At 37.7% G+C, this 19,322-nt stretch overlaps 1 protein-coding gene across 1 annotated transcript in view; it reads left to right on the top strand.

The window, feature by feature from the left end:
- MCTP1 (multiple C2 and transmembrane domain containing 1) overlaps nucleotides 1-19,322 on the top strand; it is a 212,139-nt gene that overhangs the window by 165,031 nt on the left and 27,786 nt on the right. Inside the window, 1 exon segment of the mRNA XM_050987037.1 lies at nucleotides 9,212-9,265. Within this exon segment, the coding sequence (XP_050842994.1) occupies nucleotides 9,212-9,265 (54 nt within the window).

Below are 19,322 nucleotides of genomic sequence, written 5' to 3'. Positions count from 1 at the left end.
CAAGACCTTTCTGGACATGGTCTTGGGCAACATGCTCAGAGGTGACCTTGTTAGAGTAGGGAGGTTGGGCTTTATGATGTCTGCTTGGTTAGGGAGGATAGGATGGCCCTGCCAACATCTGCCATGCTGATATTCTCTCAGCTGAAGATACTAATCTTTCTCTCCTTTTTGTCTATTATTTGTTAGAGATTTTTTCAAAGTAATTTAACATTTAATAGAAGAATAATCCACATTCTTGAAGGTACCTGTGAATGTTCTTCTGCCATTTATACTCCCTTCTTATGGAGAAGAGGCTTGATCACTTCACATCACTTGCATTGATAGTTAATACTTAGAGCCTTTAAGGAAATATTAAGTAGCCAATTTCCTCTTGAATTTATGAGATGCACATGTCATTGCATAGCAAATTACGCTAAACAGCTGGGAGTTAATGTGTCATACACAATTTTTAATGAATTTGCATAATAGAGTGTATATCTGTATATATATATAAACTACCTTTTAAGAATTATATAAAGTGACAACAAGGCACTACATAGACTTTGATAATTTATATGTTTATGTTTCTATTAGAAGTTAGAACTAGCTGTGTTTAATATTAAATTTTAAGAACACAAGAAAAATAATTTCATTAAAGACAGCCTTTTATTTTAAGATTTTACAAGGTTTCTCTGCGTACTATCCTGTAGTCCTCCAAAATGACGACTCAAATCTTCATGTGTGTTCTGGAAATTGCCAAGTTAAAAAAAAAACAAAAGTGAAAATGTGAAGATACTTATGAATATATCCATCTCAATGAATTCTTTTTCTTCACTCAAGAAGAGATGTTCAGCACAATGAGCTTGAGTTGGTCATATAAGCCCAGCTGACCTGCATGTAGGAGATCTTTTCTGATTAGAATCCTATCACTTTGTTCTAGGAGCCAGGCAACAGTGTCTGTCAGGTGGATTTGTTGCTGCTTCTGTTTGGGGCTAAGACTGCCACTTTGCAGTACATTCAATGCATAAATTAACTCTAACAGGAAAGTGCCTGACTTTAACCAGCTGTTTTCCTAGAAGTTGAAAACTGAGTTACCAAGTTAACAAAGCAGGAACCTGATTTTTTCCTGTTTCTTCACTTTATGGTGTTAAAGCCTGAGTCCTTATGCTCCTTACATTCAAAAGCTTTCATGTGCTGTGAATACAGGACAAACACCAAGTGCTTCAGATCCCTTGCCAGTGTGGTACTTTGGGGTTTTGAGCTTCAAGTCCAGAAATTCTATTCTGCCAGGGGATCTGCAGCGATTTCTAACTGCAGACTAAATTCTTGCTGTGAATTATTGGAAAAAATAAATGTCATTGCCCCTGTACTCTGGCTTGACTGTGTCTGGAGTGTGTCATTTGCACAAGATACAGAAGGACACTGTCAGGTGAGCAAGTACATCTTGCTGCTTTCTGACTGTATTTTCCTGAGAAGTTTTGCCTCTGGTATGATAGCAGTGGCAGTAGCCACAAACCCCTCCAGCGTGAGAACTGCTGGGAGTGCACGGGGTTAGCCACAGAACAGTAGGTGTGTGAAGATAGCCAGATTTATGACTCTAAAAGTAAGAAAAGCGTGATTGTTTTTATAAAATTATTTCCAGTGCTATGCAGAACTGATTTTACCTTGTGTTTTCTAGCTCCTAACTAATCATAAACTTTGTCTTCATTAATTTTCAATTAAATAAATTAGAAGGGCTTTTGCAGATGAGTCGTAATCTGTATGTGCGGGCAGGGTGGGTGCTGTCGAAGAACAAGGACTACTTGCAAAATGTGCCTGAATATTACGTAGTCCACTAAGAATCATTGTTGTCTCCACACAGATGTTTAGGTTTTTTTCTATATGATCCATACGATCAAGAAATAAATATATAATGTAGACCTCCACAATGGGACAGGCTAAGTTTTCTTTTAATATATCAGAACAGAAACATGAAAGTGTCAGCTTAATCATGCATTTAAATTTTGTTGATTAAGTCTAATTTTTATGACTGCACATAATCACTGAAGCTGGACAAATTTGCTCTAGATTGCATCATAATGTTTGGTGGCCTGCTGCATTTAAGTCGAGAATTATCTTTATGAAACATCCTCTCCATAATTTGCCATTAGATAAGACTTGAACAAATAAACATTAGTCTCACATAAAGGTCATTTAACTAAATGTTGGTACTATAAATATTTTAAATGCATAGTGCATCAATTAATTTGAACAGTCCCACAGTACACTATGTAAAGATGTACATTGGGTGTTAGGCATTTCTCTTCTGCAGTGTAACAGAAAAATAAATATGGTGGTCCAATTGGCTGTCAGGGCTACAGATAAAAGAGGGTGGCCATGCTGCAATCATAATTTCTGTGCCAGAGGTTTTCACACAGTAGCAGAGTACGTAGTAAACTCCTTGGTAAAACCTTACATGCCTGTTCTTACCCCAGCAACAGCTGCAAAACCCAAACGTACTACAGAATTGGAAAGCTTTGGCTTGTTTTGGCAATCTGAAGAGAAAAGGCCAAACCCAAAACCCAGCTCTAAATATCTCCAGCATTCTTTTAAAAATTGGATCTTTTTTCCTGCCAGAAACCAGCTGGTTTTTTAATTTAAATTTTGCCACTTTTTATTTCCACAGTCTTTCAGTATTTCTGGCATCTAAAATATAATTGAAGTTCACAGCACAGAGGAAGCATTTTTCGTATGAGACTGTTATAATGATTTTTTTTTTTTTTGCCTGGAGGTTTAAATGGCAACAAGATTCCTAGACAGATTGTAGTGGCTATTATAAATAATCAGTACTATATAACCTAATATCAGTTTAGTTTCTAGAATAAATTCCCATAGTAATGTGAGATTTTCATTCATTTTTGTTTGGCTTTCTATCATTTTAGCACTTCAGCTTTTTCACTGAGCCAAGACTTTAAGGATTTTTGGATTTTACAGTATTTACAGAAATATAGAAATACCAGGCAAAAAATAGCTAACTGAAATTGCAATATGTGTATTACATACATTTTCACCTAAAATATGAAATATAAATTTTTTGTACCAAAAAGTTAGTCAGCTTCAAATCTGATTGTAATGGGGCACACCCATAAGCTTATATAACTGGGATAAAATGCTGTTTTATAACAGAAGCATATCTGGTTCTACTAGAATCTGGAAACAATATACTTGAAAAGAAATAATAATACCAATGAAAACCTAAAATGAGACATTGTGTTCTTTATAAGATAATTTATCATAAGGTTTTGCCTAAGAATTCTAGTTCACAATATTTTGTGAAGGTGTTATTTTTAATAGTCCTGCATAGTAATTTCACTGATACTTAGCTAAGCAAAGAATGGAGTTATTTTTACTCTGCTGAACTAAGAATAACTGCATTCTGAGAGATCTGTCATTTCAAGTACAGTACATATTGAAGCCTTAGATGGAGACATACTTCAAATAAATACCTAATATTCAGTTCACAGTGCATTGTGTAAATACAAAAGAAAGCTAAAATAAATGAGAATGAAATATTGAAAGAAAATTAAAGAAATGTTATAGTACTTGTACTATGGTAATGTTAAAAATTACTTACTCTTAACTACATTGGCAATTGAATATTGAGGGCGTATCAAGCTGGCAACAGCAAAAAGATTACATGTTCTTGTATAATCAACTGTATTTACTACTGAAACATATTCCCAAGAAATGTATTATACTGTAAACAAAAATTCTGGTGTTGACATTACAGAACTCTGTGTAATCAGCAGCATGCATCAAAGGCCTCTGATAGCCATAGTAATCTCATTTCTTATTAAGAATCAGACTAAATTACATTATGAGCACTTCCCAGAATAAGCTAACAAAATGCATTCTGTTAGAAGGCATAATTTGAGTGCCTATGTAAAAACCAGAAAGTAATTTAGTAGAAAAGTACTAATGCTTTTTTTATTCTCCTGTCTTCTGTAGTGCAGTATATTCAATGTTACTGAGAAGCTTATCACACTAATTATCACATCTACTAGTTCAGTTATTTCTAAGTTGAAAACGTATAAATCTGCTTCGACCCACATATACTGCACTCCTAAATCAGAATCTGTTAATTTGATTTTTATTTTCCTTTAAAATGTGATATAAAAGTTGGACATTTTTATGAAAATTTATCTTCTGTAAAGTTTCTCCTTGGCAATTCCATAAAAGAAGCAGACGTCATGTTGTGAAGATGAGCACATAACTGCTGCTGTAGTGTGCTTGTGGACAATGGATATCTTTCCTTCAAATTAAGTACCAGGAAATTATCTGAAAAAGCCCAAGTGGTTTTATGCATCCTTCTTAATCCATAAAAATTGCATAATTTTATATTACACTTACAGCTGTACACTGAGTTGCATGGCTCACAAACTTACAGTACATTCCATGTTAGGACAATATGAAATCCAAGAACAGTATAATTTTGACCACATTTATTGCACATCTAAAATGCATTTAGATGCAATTTGGAACCAAATTTCACCCTCGCTTTTTGATGTCTTTTAGAATTTAATACTTATGTATGAATATACAAATGTCCGCAGATAGTTTGAGATCATATGTAGATATTTTGTTTTGTTTTTATTTGAAACTACCTAGCTTTGGAGCACTACATGAAGTAAGATATAAGCAGATTTAGAGAAGTTCTAATGAGGGGCATTGTTGAAGTATTAAGGTAACAGTCATCATGGCTATCTGCAGAGTTTGTGCCCTTTTTTATTTCCACTTTCTTTATTTTACATCTCACTGCAGAGCAAGTACCTGGTATTATTAACATGTAAAGACATCAGATTCTCTTCTGTGCAGGTTTTTCTTTTGGATCAGCTGAAAAACATAGAACAGAGACAATTATTGATGCTTTGCACACTGTGAGAAACTACAGGCTGGTGCTAAGAGAGAAGGGCCTTTCATTAGAGGTGGTGTTAAGTTTCAGTCTGTCACTTTGCCGCTGATTCTTGAGATTCAGGAGGTATTTCCAAGTCCTCTGCAGCTGTAGGGCTTTGATTTAACATGCCTGTAAATAACTAGAATCTAACTCTGCTTTGCAGGTGTTGAGGTTAGAAGCCAAAGTGACTTATTTTCTCAGCAATTGTATCCTCTTTGTTAGTCAGTAGATCTTTACAATAAATGCAATTTGTATTTAATGCAAATTTACTCAAAAGACAGCATTTTTGCTCACAGATGCTGAGGTTTTCTTTGGTGTGCAAATGTGATGGTTGTGCTTCCTTCTGGTGACCTGGTTTATGGTATCTGCTGTGACAGAGCAATGCTTCTCCAATCTTATATGGATTATGAGTTGTACAGTAGTTTTGGCCTGCATTTCTTGAAGATGTTGGGAATGGATCAGAAATAATGGCAGTACATAGAAATTAGATTACATGGTGCTTCTGATTTATAAGCATTTATAAGGCATGTGTTGCAGAGGAAGGGACTTACTTTGCAACATTTAACCATCACCTCCTTACCTTTTGGCTGTGAAGTAGCTTATGAGTTGTATTTGAGGCCATCTATGGCTTTTTAATGTCATGTGTATTCACACTGCATTCAAGGGACAGTACCAAGAAATTTCTTTCCAGACCTTCTACCAGTATGCAGCATATAAGTCTGTGACAAGTGATGTTACAGAAGGTCATGTCTCTTTTAGCTGCTTGCATTAGATCCTTGATTTCCCTAGTGCCCTTCCATTGTTTGGTTAATACTACTTGATTTCAAACAAGTTATCAGAAGGCATCATTTAGAGTGAATGTTCTAAGGACAATGTAAGATTTTCGGCACAGAACTTTTATTAAAATAAATGCAACATTGCATTTTATCTTTATTTGTCTTATTGCCCACCTTCTCTCTACTCTCCTCTCCCTCCTTCCCCATCACGTCCCTTCATCCCTTCTACCTCCTCCATGTATAATGCTTGACATAAGGATCCAAATAATTACTGTATTCCTTCCAAACAGAGTGGCACATGTGCACTTTATTTGAAAAGAAACGAGGTAGAATCAAAGGATAAAAAAATCCATGGTGGATTTTTTTTCCTACTGTATTCTTAATACAATGTTAAACTGAAACCTGTGTTCAGATCTACCATACCACTCTTGAAACACCTTGCTTTGTTCTGGAGTAGACTTTACTTCATTATACAGCTTTTGTAAGACTTCAGTGTGCCAGTGATTTATATGTCATATGACTATGAGGAATCTGCTTTCCTTGTTTTAATTTGTGGCCAAGTTCTGAAAACACTTGTTTTGGTGCTTTAATGAATTGTATTATCATATCCATATTGCCTTAATGGTTGTGTGTGTTGGGTTTTTTTAATTTAACCCTTTCTTTTGAGTTTCAAGACAGGTGAAAGCATGGGCTATGCTTCATATACTTCAAAGAATTATTTACGCATCTTGGGTATTGGCACATTTTCATAACATGTTATTTTGCTACAAATATTGAATTCTGTTTTTCTTTCCAAACAATTCAGTATTCCAAATCTAAAGGTAGTTGATAGCATGGCTAAACTAGAAAAAGAGCATTTGAATGAAAAAAATGGAACGGTGGAGATGGAAGTCGTGGCTTAGTCTGATACTTCAAGTAATTTCAAAGGACTTTTTATGCCCTTTGAACAAGTTAACATTTTGCCTCTCTACAGAAGCTTGTAGTCTGAGATCTTTAGATGTAGGGAAAAAAAAACCCACACCTGAATCTGAAGTGTTATTATCTGGATAATTTAGAATTATTGTCATGCAAGTGATTTCTGTGAAGTGCCCTCATATAAACAGTTTTAGAGATATCCAGTTCAACTAATTGTCACCATGCTAACTTGAATGCTAATGTGAGATAAGCATCCTGCTACTCAACCTTCTCAAGACAATGAATTTCTGGATGTACATAAAAAGATCTTTAAGTATCTAGGGAGTGTTAATGTTGAAAAGTAAGAGACCTACTGATTTAGTGAGCTCTGGGCATTAGGCAGTATGTGAGTCAACAGATCTGATTTATATCTAGGGCTTTAGTCAACTAATGGTATATTTAAGTAGGTGTTTTGCATGTGGAAAACCTGATCTAAGAGAGTTTCCATCTTGCTGCAGCCCTTAACACTTGTTTTCCTCCTCTTTTCTCCGTTCACCATTTTCTTTGTAGAGCTGGTGAAGCTGCTCAGTAAACTGGATCACTGGAACCAACTGCATTAAAGGTTTGAGGATGTGTGTTTTTGAAGAACTCAGTTTCTCCAGTGATGCATTTTACAGCTCAGCTCCCCAAAGACTTTAAACAGCCCAGGGAATATAGCAATGAGCAATCAGGAGAGGAACAAGAAGATGATGCAGGTGTGTAGGAAACAGAAAATGCCTTTGTTTCAGAGTGGTCAGTGAAGACTGGATCTAAATGAGATGTAGAAGGTGTATTGAAATAAGTAGTAGCCACATCTGTTTCAGCAACATGCTCTCAACATTTCCCTGTGATCAAAACTGTCTTTGGTCCTCTTCTTTGAGAGATGGAGCAGAGTTGGCCTAAAAGACCAACAGGCTGGTGCCAGGATGCAGAAGATTTAGTCAGTCAGGCTCCTCCTGCTTAAATTGTTATTCTGGGCATGGAAGAATTCAAGAGTAATTCCTTCATTTCTCAAGTCATGCTTCCTTCTCATGCTTTTGGACATGGTTACTCTTTATGGTTTCTTTGCATTTCTAGATTTATGTCATTCATGCCTCCAGGACAAAGCAGCCAGCAGGCAGAACTGGAGGTTCCCCTCCAAAGTACTGTCTTTAGAGGGGTTCTGTGACAGGGTTCAAACAAGGAGGAACAGCTGACACTACAAATGTTTTGAACTGTGTGGGTGACTTGCATGTATGCACAGTGATCTACTAGATGGGCACGTTACATCAGACCATATGTTGGTTATGCATTGCATGGGCCCATGTAACATGGCTGATTGGGACATTCTTGATGGTAGAGCTACCTTTGGGAAAGTGAACTGATTCACACACATTTATTTTTCAGTTATTCTTTTACCTGAATTTAGCTCTTGGATAAAATCCCTTAAGTTCTGGTACATGGATGTGGGAACACCCTTGCAGCATTGTCTGAGGGCATGGCTATGAAGTTTAGTTTTAGTTGTTGTCTTAAATTACAGAAATTGTTTCATATCAGTGGGTTTTACCTCCACTTTTCCTCTTTAGGTGTACTTTATAATACACAGTATAAAAATTTTGCACCCGTAATAGGACACTGGGCTGGTTGGATCTTTGCTGACCTTCATTATGGATTTTCTTATATCCTAATAGGTACTTATAGATTTATATACATGATATAATGAAGCACACTATTTTCTGGTTATAAGGAGGTAGAGCTTTCTTTCTGTCAACAGAGAATTTTCCTGTTAGTGTTGTTGATCACAGTGTAATGAGAGAGAGATATTTAAGTCTGAATCTGCCATGGCCCATCTTTGGAAAATAATTTGATCTCTCTGTAAACTAAACTTAGTGGTTTATTTCATGCTGATGGCATGATTAATAATTATTAATATCTGGAGAAAAAAATTTAATGTATGTTTATATTTCATGGTGTTGGACTAAAAAACTATACATGGAAAAATACGGAAATGCAGACATGTGGCAGGTGCAGCTTGCAATTAATGTGCATAAAGTTAGATGCACAGATTGTACAAAATTATTATTAAAGAAACAGAGGGCTAATGTTGATAGCGCATATGGTATATATCACTGTTGAACATGATAAGGAGATAAGCTACTGTGAATTTATTTCTGCCTTTTTATTCTTTAAGAATCTTTTGGTGAATACTGTAAATTCTATTAAAAATGTTGACCTTTTATGTAGGTAACCATAAATTTGAAGTGAGCATGTGTGTATGCTGCATAGGCACCAGTGGAGCTGACAAAGGATTCCTTTAGTTAGAGCAGGCATATACTGAATTTTGAACTACCTTTTAAATACTTAAATTGTCAAGCACGCGTTTCCAAAGGAAGGGTTTTCAGCATATAATTCCCCAATGTAGGTCAATTAAAGTTATAACACTTTCCTAAATTTGAATCACCAGATCAAGTGTTTTTTCCTAGTTGTACATTTTCCCTCTGTGCATTTATTTCAAATGTTAATAAAGTTTTCATCTACAAAAGGCTTAGAATTGACAGAACAAAACTCTTTCTTTTTAAATGATGACAACTACTACTGTTTCTGTCTGCAGGTAGTGGAGGACATGCTAGAGGACGAGGAAGAAGAGGATGACAGAGATGACAAGGTAATTATCTTTCCTAGCACTTGGGTATCTGGGGATGGGGGAATTTAGACATGACACTGTTTTTACACCGACAGTTAAAAAAGGAGTTGATGTGTTTTAGTCCAGAAAATTGGACAGAGCTGTTTATCATCCTATAATAATAGGTATAGCGTGTTGGGGGAAAGGTTAGAGGACTATAAATCCTGCTTTCCTTTTATTTTTCTTAATTTTTCTGTTTTTTCTTCTTTTCTTCTTCTCCTCCCTTCTTCTTTTTCTTTTTATTTTTCTTCTTCTTTCTTCTTCTTCTTCTTTTCATTTTTTCTCTTCCTTTTCCTTTTTTTTTTTCTTTTCTAGTCCAGAGCTGGATCAAATATTTTTTTTCTGCCAGGAACAAGAGTATCTCTGCCAGTCTGGAACTTGATAGCTCTTGTGAAGATAACAACAGGTTTTGAAGGACAAAGATTCCTCCTGTCTTGAGTACTACAAATAGGGCTGCGCTTCAGGGGAAAAATGGTGTGGAAACATTTTTTTCTAGCAACTCTATGCTAGTTAAGGATGGGATATTGACATCTAAAATTTTCAAAAAATTGCTGGATAGAAGAATGTTTTGGACTCCATATGACATTTAAATAGTCACAATTCTCATAGATATCCATTTGATTTGAAGTTTGCATTGTGGCCCTGCAAGCTGGGAAACCTCAGCAGATCATTTATCTGTTTAAGTGGATGTGATTCAGTTTAGATGCTGTCAGCTCTTGAGGATTGCAACCACAGTAAATAACAATTCATTTCCTCTTATCATTGAGCCAAGCCATGGGGCTTCTTGGATTGGTTGTCCCCCAGAGAGAGGGAAAAACCAAAGAAAATAAATCAGAATGACCTTGCACCACTAAAGCAATGGCTAGCACTGGCAGGATGGCTTTCTGGTGAGATGAGTAAAGATAGCCCAATACTTGCTGTTATTTTCTTATCAGAAGGGTGATACTTTTGGAAGAAAATAAAAAGGAAGAATATACATAGTTTTACAACAACTCTGTATTAAAATTCAGGTTATTTTGACCTTCACAGATGTTCCCCCACTTCTGTTGTAATATAGCTTTTTTTTTTTTTTTTTTGAGAGGAGAAAAACACTGCATCTTAATTTATGCTTGTGACCTTTTTTTCTAGCTGAGATGTACATTTATACACCACTGTAAGAATTCATATGCTGGCAGCAGCATTTGAAATGTCAGAAAATTCACTGTAATTAGTTAATTCCCTCAATTATAATTTTTCTGTTAGCTAACACCTAAGATATAAGAGATGATAAAAAATAAGAGTATTTCCTTGTTCCATTGCCAGGTCAAACAATTTAAAATTTATATGAGAATTTTTCTATACATCACCTAATTGTTAGCTACATAATTTCATAACACTATACTAACAAAATCTTCTTCCAAAAAACACACATGGGATGGTTTTTGATGCTAAATGACATAAGCATCTATTTCTAGCAGTAAAATGTATGATTGATTGTAAAAGTCCATCATGTAGCTATGGAGGGCCTGAATTTTATCTCAATATGCTAGCTTTGAGTCATCATCTGTTTTCTGATAGACACTGATTCACCATCCATTTGAGGCCGTTTTCTCCTGTTTGTTTCTGCTTTATTATTAGATTTGGTGCAAATGTGGCATACCAGTAGTGTGTGTATTCCTGGATATTTTAACCACTGCGATTAGTTCACAAAGAATAGTACTTGACTGCTTGTAGATTAAACCAGCCTGTGTAGTTACTGCTTAGTAGGTTTTGGAAATTGCTAAACAAACTCCTTTAAGAGAGAAGATGAAGGCAGAGGTCAGCCCCTCCCTCCCCCCAGTTCTCTGGTGATTCTCTGAGCAAACACCCCTAATTAGAAATATCACTCTAGGTTTCAATGTTATGATCTAATATTCAGCTTTCTCAAACTGACACCAGTTCAAACGTTTTTTTAGATCTAGTTACCAAGGTTGAATTAAAGTGAGTACTGACATTACTGTGTGCATTCAGTGAGCCCTTTTATTGAATATTTAAGAGCTGTTTTTTTTATACAGAAGGTGTTAAGGTTGATTTTCATAGATTCAAAGCTGTCTTCATTATTGCAAATGTTTTGAGCTCTCAAGATTAAATATGCTGTTTGAATTGGGAAAAAAACCCTACACTTTTTAAAACAAGCATGTATAGACTATTCTATTTATTCAGGATGTTTGCAGTGGGCGCTATTTTGCACTAGGTTAAATTGTAAATAATAAGCACATGGTTAGGATTAATTTGTTTGTTGTTAGAAGCTGGTTTTCCTTTCTGGTGCACTAGACAAACTCTCTTAACTCCTGCTGTTCCTCTTACATCTTTTGACTAAATGGAGGGGTGCAGTTTTGTGTTTAGTTTGTGTGTGTTTTCTTAAAGCTATGTGCAAAATGAATTTTTGTGAGAAAACAAATGCATGTTCTGTAACACCATCTGGTAGTGAGTGGCCTTTGGCTTTTATTATTTCTCTTGTTTTTTTCATGTGGTATAAAAGAAAACTCATGAAAATGAGACTCCTTATGCAAAAAAAGTTACAAGATTCATAAATGTGCCAAACCCTTACTTTCATTAAAACTGAAGCATATGTTGCAAATATGTAAAATATGCCCCAGCTGTTTGACCATGGCCAGTGTCTTTGCTCCCTGATTACCACAAGGAAGCTATTAGTCCTGTAACCTTTGGACTTTATGATCAATAGGGTATTACATGGCATGGAACTGGAGCACCTGTTTTCCATTTAGTAAAGGCTCCTTGCAGGCTTTACCTAAACCTATCCATATGTTTTCACTTATCAGATTGTTGGGCGATTCTGAAGAGTGTCTTTCTTTAGAGCTGACTTGGGTATCAGTGACTTGCTGCGTGACGACCTCAGTGTGGCCATGCCCTGATGTAGGTTATGTCATGGACAGACATTGCTCAACATCCCCGAATTGCAGAGTTACAGAAGTACTAAACTGAGGATGATGAATGCCAAAATATATTAAATTAGTCAATGTAATGCATTTTATTAATAAAGGTGTGTAATACTGAGAGCAGTCTGACAAGATAGAGTTGCACTACCATGTCTCATTCTAATGTTCTGCATTTTAGTAACTTTTTTCCTCCTCTGCTGCAGTCAAGACAGGACTGTTAATTTAAGGCCATGTGATATGTTTTTTATGAGAGAATCTTAACTTTCATCTTCACTTGCAATATGAATAATAAACTAAAGCAGCAGGTATGCTACTTGTATTGGTTACAAAGTGGTGCTTAGCAGTGGAACACTTTTTTCCTGATTTTTCTTCATTGTCTTGTCATGTATTTAGGAATTTTAAAAGATGTAGTTTGTTTGACTTAGGCATTTAATACTAGTTTTTCCAAGAAATAGCATTAGATTTTGCATCCTATATGTTCTGAAACATTTGCTAAACCTATGCCAACCACAGATTTACAGTTTAATCTGATTTCTCATTCCTTTTTTTCTTTTGGCTCCTTTCCAAACACTGGCTTATACAATACCTTAGCAAATATGGGTCAGTTAAATTACATGAAGTCAAGTTATCAATAAGCTATCAATAGGATTTTTTATGCAATTATGTTATAATAATGTAACAGTCAATATGGATAATTTATGTATCTAGAATTTGTCTGTGTATCTAAGATTTAGTTTTTAAGAAGTTTACATTTGCTCTTTACATAGCTTTATTCTTTTGACAAACTCCAGGTAAGATTTCAGATAATCTCTCAGATTGTTCAGGTCAGCCTTTTGCTGGAAGCCCTCAGCACACCACAGAATTAGGCCATTGAAAACTGCTGCCACTGCAGGCATAAAGAGAGGAAGATGCACGTTATGAACGCTGTTTTGTTTTACCTTCATCTTAACATTTTATTATGAAAAGATATTCAAAACATTTGCGGTTTTGGTTACTCTTTATCCTTTCATTCTTCAAAAAAGTCTTTGCCGTTCTCAGTCAATGAAATTGTATTTCAAGATAACTAAAAGCTTTTGTAATGAATTATAGTTGAGTCAAATTAAAATATGTTTTAAAACTTCTAATCATTGCTGCTGAGAGGTATCAACTTTGTTCTCAAGCCAAGACAGTATCCTGTCTCAGAAACATGCCCTGCATTTTTACTGAGAGGAGATCATGAGGAGGAAGAAAGATAGCTCCAATGTAACCTACATTTTTATATTCTATAAAAGAGAAGATTTTAATCTATGACAGTGGCAGTTATTTTCTATAAAATAAATGGTGGGTAAATGATGCAGAGAAAGAGAGAGTGGAGTTAAAATTCCAGAACAAGTAAATCTATTGGTCCACCCATAGCTTGATTCTACCATTCTACCATTATATTCTGCATGAACATCTAAATACCAACTGTAAATAAAAAGCCAATAGCAGCTTCCAGTGAACACTGTATCTGTGTATGAATCAGCTATCCTCTCAAAGCTTAGCTTATAAAACTGTGTACTTACAAAAAAATCTCTACAACAGGGCAATCTACAGTACATGGCTGCAGAAGTCATACTTCTCAGTACAGTTTGGTTTCAGCTCAGTTTAGTTATTCATGTAGAGATGTTGATAAGAGGTGTGTAGTTTTAATAACAGTTGTACATAATGTATGGGTTGATAGTGTAGACTGCTTCAACCTGTACTCTGGACTATCACCTGGTTTTGATCATTGGATCACCCCCAAGTCACAGCCATGAAGTTACTTTTGCTTGGATATACCTTAGATCCTGTGGAGCCTTTGCATAGCAACTTTCACCAAAAAAGCAGTTTTCATCCTGACCTGTCGTGGGACATCATATAGTCTTCATCATTAACGTACACATCTTTGAAAACAGGTACTTGGACAGACTTCTGAGAGGTTTAGTTTTAATGAGATCAGGTTTCTTTGTCCTGGTGCAGTCTTGAAATACTATCAAAACCAGTGAAGTAAAGTAAGAATTAATGAGATCAGAATCTAAGACTTGTATCTAAAGTTCAGCATTTGAGGAGGGGTAGGGGTTTGTGTGTGTGTGCATGTGTGTGTGTGTGTGTGTGTGTGTGATAGTCACTGGGGGACCACGGGTCTATGTCTTGGTTTGAGACATAGAATTTAAAGAATTTAAAGAATACTCTGGAATGAGCTGTCTCCTTTTTAGGTTTAACCAGTCCCTTTCCACCACTAAGGAACGAAGGAAAGTAGAGGTAAGTGAAAAAAACAGCAGTTTACTAACAAGCATAACAGCAACAGACAAAACATAACGGCAAAATCGCTGTATCTCAAGAATAAAGAGAGGCCCAAAAATGTTGGGGACATCTCTCCCATCCAAGGTGGTGCTCCGCAGTCGAGGGAGTGCTTCGAAGGACAAAGTGGAAAGGTGGTGTCAGCTTTTCCTCCTGCCCCCTCTCCTCTCTGCTCATCTCCCCGACAGCTGGTATTCTCTGGATCGAGGGGCTAGAACTCGGGGAAGGACTTGACCTTCCTTGCAGCAGGACAGGCTTAGCCAAGCGGCTGCTCCGGGCTGGGGCAGCCCGGGCTTTGCGGTCCGGGCTCTCCGCTGCCTCTCCGGAGAGCGGCTTGCACGGCAGCGGCGCCTGGCCCGCTCGGCCGAGACAGAAACACAATCAGCCCGTGGGAATCGCCTCAAGGCAGCCTCTCCCAGACGAGAAAAAAAGGAAAAAAAAAAACCCCGAACAACCGAAAAGAGAACCCAAAAGGGGAACAAAACCTCTGCCTTAGCAACGACCAAAGAGCCGGCCAAGCGAACAGCACACGGCAAAAGGCAGGCAGCTGTCCGGGAGGGCCGGTTTTAAGAACGCCCCTAAAAGCACTCCCCACACACAAGGTCCTCGTCTTAAAGATAGGGGAACAAGCTTTGGGCACAGAAAGATGAGGAATGTAGTAACATTATGGATTACACCAGGACAGTCAATAAACTGTTGAATGAATTACCCTTACATGGTGTTCTTCACCTGTGACTGATAAAGTGTTGGTGATGTTCCTTATGAAGCAATCCAAGTATAATTCAGTAAATTATTAAATCAAATAAAGAATGTGTCTAAATTATGTCAGCTATTTAAGAATGCATATACATTTAATACTATTTCTTAATGTAACTAAGCAGATTTAAATTCTTTGAGGCCAAGCAAAGTGCTGTTTTCCCTTAGGTCCTCAAAAAGTAACTTTAGGGTCTAATTAAAAACATCTGCATGGTCTTCTCCATGACTTGGAAGACAAATAATAAGTGTGAAAGGAAGCAACCAAAGCCCTTTACTGCTGGGTTTGCTTTGAAACCTTCCTACGTGTGCAGGTTGGTTTATACCTCAGCTCCATGTGATTTCAAAAGTGGCGAGAATGGACCATCACCAGTCTTCATTCTCTAGCAGAATTTCTTTGAAGTAGTTTCACACAGAATCATGACATCTGAGTTCTGTTTAAACTACTGCCATGAACCACTTGCAACTCTAAGCAAGCCATGTAGTGACTGATTTGCCAGCCACCTGAATGTTTCTTCAGGTTTATTCATAACTCCTTTTTTTTAACCTTCTTAAGGACAGCTCCAAACACCTTTGGAGAGATGCCTTTTGAGCATTTTCTACAGCACAGTGTAGAGTCCATAATACACAACAAATCCTCTGAGTCCCACAGGAAGCAGAGATGTCAGGTGTAAGTGTGGCGGGTTGATCGTGGCTGGATGCCAGGCACCTACTGAAGCTGTTCTGTCACTCCCCTCTGCAGCTGGACAGGGGAAAGAAAATATAACAAAGGGTTCGTGGGTTAAGAGCAGGATGGGGAGAGGTCACTCGCCAATTACCATCCCAGGAAAAAGAAACTCAACTTGGGAATATTAATGTAGTTTATTACTACCAAAATCAGAGCAGAATAATGAAAAGTAGAATAAATGTTAAAACTACTTCCACTTTTCTCTCCTTCCCAAGTTCTACCTCCAGTACTTTAACAGTGCAGGGAGATCATCACAGGATGTCCTTACCACTGCTCTCAGGAAGCAGAGTCCTTTCCCTGCTCCAGCATGGGGCCCCTCCCACAGGAGACAGTCCTTGACAAATTTCCCTACCCTGGATCCATCCTGTAGGCAGCAATTCTCCATGAACTGCTGCAATGTGGGTCACTCTTCTGCACAGTACATTCCTTCAGGCACAGGCTCCTCCAGAGTAGGTCCCTTGCAGGATTAAGAAGTCCTGCCAGGAAGGCTGCTTCAGCAAGGTGTCCTCTCTTCATGGGTCTGCAGGTCCCTGCCAGGACTGAGCTCCAGCATGGGCTTCCCATGGAATCACAGCCTCCTCTCAGGCATCCACCCTTTCCAGCCTGGTTCTCCTTCCCAGGCTGCAGGTGTGGCATTTCCATGGGCTGCAGAGGCACACCTGCTTCAGCAATGTCTTCATCTGGGGCTACAGAGAAATCTCAGCTCTGGCCCTTGGAGTACCTTCTCCCCCTCCTTTTCCACTGACTTTGGTGTCCACAAAGCTATTCCTCTCACATATTTTCATTTCATTTTCCCCTGGCCACAATAATATCTGTGCAATATCTTTTTTCATTTCCTTCCTAAATACATTACCACAGAGGCATTACTATCACTGCTGGTGGGCTCAGCCATGGCCAGTGTTGGGTCCATCCTGGCTGGTATTGGCTCTGCCAGACACAGGAGAAGCTTCCAGCAACTTCTCATATAAGCCGGATCTGTAGCCCACCCCTTCCAAAACCTGGCTATGCAAACACATTAGAGTAAGGTACAACTTTGGAAGCCTTATAGAGAAAAGTGGTGATTAGGATGTGCTAGCATGAGGTAAGTGCTGCATGGACCCAGTTCCCAGTGGAGCATGTGGCTGACACAGTGTATGTGAGTGAGAATGAATGAGCAGCAGAGGTGATGCTGTGGGAGAAGAGGGTGCTCTGCTGTGTGCAAAATGTATTGTAGTCTGGGTTTTCAACTGAGATTAGATGCTGAGGCTTGCACTACAACACAGCTGAAAATCCACAGCTCTAAGCTAGGTGTTTGTCTTTGACTTCACAGATAGGCTTCTGAGGAAAATTGCAACCTCAACTGCAAAAATTTGCCAGGACAGTTGATCAGCTGTCAGCACAGCTTTGTTGTGCTTTATGGAGGAAAATGGGAAAATAAAGGAATATGGGAGGAATATGGGGAAATAAACTGCAAGGTTATGCAAGCAATATGCAACATGCATTTTGTTTACAGTTTGAAATATCTGTGTGTCAGTGGAAAATTTTATATTGTTTACTTAATGTGGATGTGTGGATTAGTGATGAAGTTTCAGGACAGATCATCTAGGCAAAACATAATCCTGACAAAATGAAAGAAGCACCTGTGCCCGAAGTATTCAAGAACAAAGTTCATCCTAGAGCAATGTGGTATGGATTTAAAAAGTTGCTGTTGTGCAGCAGCATCTAGGACACATCACAGCATGGTACAGAGTGGAGTCTGTCTCTACTCAGCTGTAATCTGATGGCAGATTAAGAGGCAAATTTAGCATAAAGCTTTTGGACAAATAGTGCATACTGCATACTGCTTTGTTTCTGTTTGTTTCCTTCTGTAGTAGGAATTCTATGCGTTTACTGATAACTACTAGGAAAGTTCCAAAGGTGAGAAGCATGTCCAGGCTGCTCCTGCCTGGACTCATGAGAGGTCAAACACTGGGACCAAGTACCAAGGAGGGCCACGGTTTTTATGTGGATTTACTGACTTTTCTGTTGAGCTGCATGCAGGAGTACCGATGCCCACCCATGAACTCTGTTGGAGCAGCTGTGGGCTGAGGAGTCTGCAGGAACTAGGGCTGGAACTGGGAGAAAGGGTAGGAGAAATGAGATATAAAAATAAACATAGACAAGCTAGGGAGCAGGAATGGCCAATCCTTGGGCAGGCAGGGATGTGATGATGCTGAGACCTGCATGAGGAGAAGGCAAGGAGGCAGAGAGAAGCACAAAGCCCTCACTGCAGGTGTGCTGGGGTAACAGGTGTGGATTGAGGATTCAAGTAGGAATGTGCCTTAAATTTCCCATAAATTAATTTCAGAGCAGTTGGCTTCACCATCTCAGTAGTTCTTTGAATATAGTCTGCGGTGTACAATTTAAATAGATTTGAAAATTAGAATTTATGGCATATGGAAAAGCAGTAAATGGTTGTTTTAGTGCTCTGACTTGCTATTAAATGTGACTTAAGGACCAGTGAGGTATCTGTGTTATCTGCATGATCAGCAAATGCATGTTTGACTGGTTCAGGAGAAGTTAAGGTAATATGGTAGGTTAATGTACAGCTGTAGCAGTCTGATAGTGCAGTGTTTTTATTGATTGTCTCAGTAAATGCACCAGGGTATTAAGTTTGCTTGTCACAGTGCTTAATGCCTGGGGTAGTTGAGCAAGTTACTTTTCCACTGAGTTGACCCCCAAGTCCCAGAGTCTTTCAATCAAACTCTTTAGATTTCATACACTGGCAATTCCTTTCCTTTTCTAATGGGCTGTATTAAAGGAAATGTGTCACCTTTTGCACCATGTAATACTAAATCAGATCAGAATTCATGCACAATTATGTCACTGGAAATATAATATTACAGACCTGCTTATCTCAAGATAGCACATGGAAAAATAAACTTCCACAGCTGAGAACTTGATTCTACAGATAAGTTATTTGTAAGTAATTGAGCTGAGAAATTTATATGGATTATTTTAATACATATAAAAGTATATATCAGAAAAATTACTAATAAATATTTAAGTTTTTTTTTTTCTTCTTTCCCTTTCTCATATTTCCTTTCTCTTTTCTATATTTTCTTGGCCTGCTCATGTGCTAAGGTTACTAAGTCCAGGATAGGAAAAACAGATTTACAGTGTTATCCTAGTAAACTATTTTTGTTCTGAAGGCTAATAACACAAAATGGATACCACTCCTTTATGTGATGTCATAGATACTTTAATGCCAGAGTAACAGAGAGCTCTGAGAGAAAAGAATTCTGCTGTAAGTATTGCTTTTGGTTAGTCTTTAGCAGAGTGAGTAAGTTGGAACAGCATTGCCAATCTGAGACTTTCTTGC

The sequence above is a fragment of the Serinus canaria genome, chromosome Z (assembly GCF_022539315.1).
Source record: "Serinus canaria isolate serCan28SL12 chromosome Z, serCan2020, whole genome shotgun sequence".
Taxonomy (NCBI): domain Eukaryota; kingdom Metazoa; phylum Chordata; class Aves; order Passeriformes; family Fringillidae; genus Serinus; species Serinus canaria.
Note: the sequence above shows the minus strand (reverse complement) of the source record. Positions and strands in the feature narration are given on the sequence as shown.